Source organism: Manis pentadactyla, chromosome 2 (assembly GCF_030020395.1).
Source record: "Manis pentadactyla isolate mManPen7 chromosome 2, mManPen7.hap1, whole genome shotgun sequence".
Lineage (NCBI taxonomy): Eukaryota > Metazoa > Chordata > Mammalia > Pholidota > Manidae > Manis > Manis pentadactyla.
Genome location: NC_080020.1, coordinates 136,494,772 through 136,500,771, shown reverse-complemented (window position 1 = coordinate 136,500,771; position 6,000 = coordinate 136,494,772). Strand labels below are relative to the sequence as shown.

At 47.2% G+C, this 6,000-nt stretch overlaps 1 protein-coding gene across 3 annotated transcripts in view; it reads left to right on the top strand.

Moving 5' to 3' along the window:
• The first annotated feature begins 559 nt into the window (after positions 1-559).
• ADCY2 (adenylate cyclase 2) overlaps positions 560-6,000 on the top strand; it is a 415,414-nt gene continuing 409,973 nt past the window's right edge. For 2 of the 3 annotated variants that reach the window (XM_036896715.2, XM_036896714.2), the window contains exon 1: positions 563-977. In XM_036896715.2, coding sequence (XP_036752610.2) covers positions 768-977 — 210 coding nt within the window. In that variant the 5' untranslated portion in view covers positions 563-767. Of the gene's footprint in view, positions 978-6,000 lie in introns of all 3 variants that reach the window. The other variant, XR_005027034.2, reaches the window with a different exon arrangement.

Genomic DNA, 6,000 nt, shown 5'->3' with positions numbered 1-6,000 from the left:
CCTACCCACAAAGGGGGGACGGAGGGAAGGAGAACCTCCTCCCCCGGGCTCCCCAGGTAGTGAAAACCGGGAACCTCTACCGTCTTGTGTGTGGGTGGGGGAGGCCCTGTGCGGTGGGGGGTCTGCCTGCTGAGCTCTGAAGAGTGGAGAGTGTGGGGGCGCTCACCTCAGCCTACTAAGAGGTGAGGGACTGGAGAGTGGGGTGTCCCTCCCGCTGCGCTCTGAGCTGGGGAGAGGAAGCCAGAAGCCCCCGCATCCTCTGAGCGAAGTGGGAAGTGTGTATGTTGGGGAGCAGGGTGGGAACCCCGGGCTGTGCTCAGATAGGGCGGGGAGGAGGTGGGCCACGCTGCGGCTGCTGGGGGGGAGGCGGAAGGAGGGGCGTCCCCCGCTGGGGCGCGGCCGGTGCGCCCCCGCGCCCCTCCCCCCGCCAGCCCAGCCCCACCGCGCAGCGCCCGGCCGTCGGGGGGCGGCGGGGGGCGGAGGCCTGGCGGAGCGACGCGCGGGAGGAGGAGGCGGGCCGAGGGCCCCACTCGCACCCGCCCCCTCCCGCGCGGTGGCGGCAGCGGCGGCGCCGGGAGCTGCCCCCGAGGCTGCCGCCCGGCCCCCGCCCGCGCGTCAGCGCGCCCAGCTCGGGGCGCCGAGCTCCGCCTGCCCGAGGCCCCTGCGCGCGGCTCCGAGCGCGGGCAGCTGAGCGGCGCGGCGCGGGGGTGGGACGCGGGCGGCGAGTCCCGGCCGGGCGCGCGGCGGGCGCCCCACGAGCCGCTCCGATGTGGCGGGAGGCGATGCGGCGGCGCCGCTACCTGCGGGACCGCGCCGAGGCGGCGGCGGGCGGCGGCGGCGGGCTGCAGCGGTCCCGGGACTGGCTGTACGAGTCCTACTACTGCATGAGCCAGCAGCACCCGCTCATCGTCTTCCTGCTGCTCATCGTCATGGGCGCCTGCCTCGCCCTGCTCGCCGTCTTCTTCGCGCTCCGACTGGTGAGTGGCTTCCCTGCGACCCCCGCCGCGGGCGGTCGTGTCCCGGCCCAGAGGGAACCACCCCACCGCGGCGCGTCCCGCCCGGGGCGGCCTCGGCCCGCCGCAACCTGGCTTCCTGCCTGCCCGCCACCGGCCGGCTCGGGCTTGGGCTGCGGGCAGGAGAAAAGTTTCCTTGGAAGGTTCTGCTCAAAATAAAGTTGCCAGGGTGTGCTCCAGGTGGACGGGCAACAGAGTGTGATTTTTGCATCGCTGCGCCCTCCACCCGGCGCCGCTGCCGACAACATCTGCTCGAATAGGTGTCATTCCCACTCCACCCCCGGGCTGCTCGGGGAGGCCACTGCACGGCCCCTGAGGCGGCTTTTAGTTTGGATGGGACCTCGTTTCACTCTGTAAGAAGCCTGTCTTGGGAAAGTGGTTAATGGCGAGGAAAACGCAAAGAAGTACATATTATTATACATCTTTGCCTTTAAATCCGTGTGTATGTAGCCCCACAGAAAGACAGGGGGTATCGACTTCAGAATCTTCATCCTCAGATTCTGCAAGTAACGAGCGCCAGTGAACCACCGCTTTCCTGTTTCTGGAGAGGGAGTTCGTCGTGTTCACTGTTTTGTATAGGTTATTTAAGTGGATTTCATCACTAGGAGCATAATGCAACTCAACAGCTGATGTCAGTTTTGCCAATTTATATTTTTCAAGCAGAAATCCTTGGCTCGCTCTCTTGAGCAGTGAGGGGAAATCTGTAGATGGCAGTAAACTTCCTTCCTGTTACGGATCGTTCTGTTTGTGTGGTTTAAACTTTTGCACTGCCTGTATATGTATGTGCACATTCTGTGCCAAGGATCGATTATCCAGCAAGTTAATCTTGGTCAGTGGTTGATCTGGGGATGTCTCCGCTGAATGATGTTATTTTTAGCTTACAATAGAAATATGCACTTACATTCATGTCCATGAACAAACAAGTGATGTTTGATTGTATTTCATCAAAAGTGCAAAATAGCTGTCTTTGGTATTTGGCAACTGGTTTCTGATATCCTGAGCCAGATGGTGCTCAAATATTATGCCTGGGAAAACTTGATATCTTCATTGGGCTCTTTAAAAATAAAGTTTTCTTTTCTCCTATCAGCACCCAGAGGTGCTGCCTTCTGATGGAATTCAGTAAGGTAAGAATAAAAAATAGAATGTAGCAGATCATTATGCCACAAACTGGATTTTATACTGTAAAACAGCACGAACGCCCTTCCATCCTGTGTATTGAAGCAGCCTGGAAAGCTCCCTGGATGGGCATGTTTCTCTTCACTTTCCCCAGTGAAAAGGACTTAGAGAGTGGCAGCTGCTCAGTCTCACTGGCATGCATGGTCTCTAAAAACCATCCCCTTTTCGTTCCAGTACTTGGGAAGAAAACACATCAGTTTTCCTGTGGAAATCTGTTCTGCCAGGACATTGCTACTGTGATTCTTTTGAATCTGAAATTCAAACCGGCTGGCTCATTCTCCTCTAATGGGAGAGGAGGAGCAGGTGATAGCCTATTTATAGCGCCATTAATATGGTTAAAGACATGTGTGGAGTTCTTACCTCCCCAACACATACCACTTTGTTTTCTATGATACAGATCTCTAATTTCTTAAACCTGGTTAATAGAGACCTTCTGGAATGGGTCAGAGATTCAGTGTAGTCGAGCTAAAAGCACTCTTCTCTGATTTGTCTTTGACCTTTGTTTTTATGTGTTTTTTTACACAATTTATGTTCCATTTCACATGGTGCAGATAGCTTCTATAAGGATGATCCAGGCAGCTTTACTTTTCCTTGATAAATCAGTCATTTCCACACTTTCCTGGCATTCAGCTGAATCGTTTTAAGCACAAAGTGGTTACTCCCATGGTGTGGCTGTAGCCCAGGATGAGGTCCAGAGACAATGGAATGGATCCTGGTCTTGGCTCTGTCTGACCCGTGCTCTAACTACTATGCAGTTCCTTCCAGGCGATGAGCAGGGCAGAAATGTTACAGAATCAGGGAGGGTGATCGGTCTGGTGGAAAGGCTACCTTCAGTGGGGGACAGGGGCTACAGGACTGGGTAGGGAGTGGGAAATGTGTGAGAGGAACAGCTGTAGGCTCTGAAACTGGACCTTAGAAGGCCTGGGGCAAGTCTGAGCTCTGGATGGCTCATTTCTATCTTGCTTTCAGTAGTATTATAAATGGCAGTTCCAATTTCCAAAAATTGTTCTCCATCTAGAAAATCAAAGATGGTTGGGGTAGAAGTGCTGAAATATGGGACAGCCACAGAGTCCTGTTCACAGGAGTGGGGAGTGTTCCATTCTCAGGTTTACCAGGTGTGGCTTCCACGGGACCTACCTCAGGAGATGGGAACAGCTGCTTGGGGCTGGGCCCAGGTTTCCACCTTCCAGCGTTTTACTAGAATAGCTGGGCTCTGATGTAATTCAGGAGCTAAGCAGATCTATTTTTGCTGCCTAAAATCTTGGACATTTTCCTTTTTTCCCATAAATCTGCCTGATTTTGATTTCCATTAGACTTCCATCAGTTCTGGTAACAGAAAAAGTCTGGCAATTTTCTTAAAGCACATCGATAGTCTCTTAGAACATTTGGATCACAAAATGGTCTTAGCATCATCCAAGCACATGGTGATTTTTTTGCTATATGTAATTGTATGAAGTGATTTGAAATATTGATGAAAAATAAAAAAGTATGCTTTGTCTTGACTTATCATTTCTCTGATTGGCATTATTCACAAACTGATTTCACTTAATTTCAATCTGTGGTCGGTCCATGATTTTGCATTGTTGATCACAAAGTTGAAGTAATCTCAAAATGTTTTTATGCTACTATGAAAATAAATTCTGAGTTGAAATTCATATTGCTTAACTTCTGCACAATGAACTACTAAATAGGTTTTATCCCAAGGAAATTTAACACATGATAGTATATCTTGAAATTTAATATTGTTTAATAATATGACCTATTATAAATAAAATATTTACAAGTGTTGTTTTAATGTTATATAATTAATATTTTAATAAAACAAAAAAAATATTTTCTGTTGCTTATCCTGGACATTTTTAATGATAGTGCCTGGCATGATGAGCAAAATAAAGTTGACTCCTGGCATCAAAACATGGAACTAATGAGACCAAATTTTAAGTTCTAAGTCTTTTGAAATCCCTTTGCAGGACAGGTTCTCATTACTAAACATGTGCAAACTCTTTCTCAGAATTAAATCCTCCCTCATTTATTATGTCCAAAATCAAAATCAGCTAGTTTTTCTCCAAATTGGCCTGCCTTGTTAGGAAGGGTTGACAAAAGCTTTTTTTTAGTTTATCAAAATGCCAGCTGACTCCAGTCAGATTTGTTTTGGCTAAAATTTATGATTAGAAATAGTATTTCAACTGGAATAGAAAGATTTTATTTCCATAAATTTTAAATAGATATTGCAATAAGTAGATTGTTTTGGTATGATACTGAGGTCCATATGACTATACACTTTTATTAAATATATAATACATATGATTTTAGCTGAGAATATCATCTACCTCTTGCTTTTACTGTGATTTGATCTGCAAGGTCTTTGAAGCAATAGCTGTAAGTATTTTTCATTACAAATTAACTTTCCAGCATCAGGGATTTTTTCTAGGAGTAGCTATATCAGGGTGTTCTTCTATCTGTACATGGAGAAAGATCTTAATTCTTCCAAAACAAACTCAATCACTGTGGAGCGACACTGGCTTTATTATTCCAGACAATATGCCAGCGCCCCCAGTGGGTGGAAGGATGTCAGTGGGGAGAAGTTGTCCCATCTGGGTGGGTGGAAGGCTGGAGAAGGCAAATAAATATATCTGACATCTCATCTAAGGAGCAGGAAATTCTGTGCATACTTTCTCTAGTCTCATAATTCTGGGGGTGGCAGGGCACAGTGCATGTTCTTGGGAATTGGAGTAGAGGCAGCTAAAGATAAGCCTGCCTGCAAATTTCTATGCATGCAGGAAAATCTTTTTGGCAGGTGTTTGTAATTTGCAACTAGTAATCCATTCATTTTATAATTTAACTGTGGTATAAACAAAAGACACAGGAAAACTAATTTTCTGCAGGAAAGGTAGTTACAGTTTAGAGAGCTAGCAAGAAAGGCTTTGGAGTCATCCTTTGGATATTAGAATGCATAACTAAATATGTGCACAGTACCATGTTATAATTAAATATATTCACAGTACTTGTCATTATGCTGTACCTGATATAATGGTTAAGAGTATCTGTCTGTGTTGCCATTTTGGCTTTGTCCCTTTCCATCTCTGTGATCTTGGACAAATTGCTTAACTTCTCTGTGCCCTAGTTTTCTTGTTTGTAAAATGGAATGGTACCTGCCTTCTAAGGTAATGGTCTGCATTAGTATGCATGAAGCACATAGAATAATGCTTGGCATAGAACACACCTCCAGAAACTGTTGTCCTTAGTGGGTCTTTTTAGTTGTATTTTGATTATTGGCTATGAAAGAACAAATAGTTCCTTTAGAGTTGGGGGAGTGCTCATTTTAAGAGGAAGAAAACAAGACCCAGAGAGGTAAGCACATTTCTTCAGGGTTATACAGTTGCAGTGCTGGGACCAGCTACAGGGTATTGACCTTCCCTGGTGAGCTTTCCCAGAGATCACTGCAGGCCTAGAATTCCCAGCTCTGAACCTGGCACAATAGCAGTTTCCTTGCTGACATTTCATACTGATACGAATGTTCTCAACCTTCATTCTGTATCATGAAGTTGCATTTCAATTGTTTCTCTTTGAGTGTCAAAAGAGCCTGGCTCCTCACAGATCATTGAGGTAGGCATCATCTATTCTCATTATGCTGAATATTCCCAGTGTCTTCCCATTAAGCAGAGGACCCATTTGTAGCTTTGCTTTTATGGTCTGAGGAGTCCCTGACCTAAGAACTGTGCTGGGTGAAACCCATTCCTGTTGAAATATACGTGTGTGTGTGTGTGTGTGTGTGTGTGTGTGTGTGTGTGTGTGTGTGTGACACTTACTG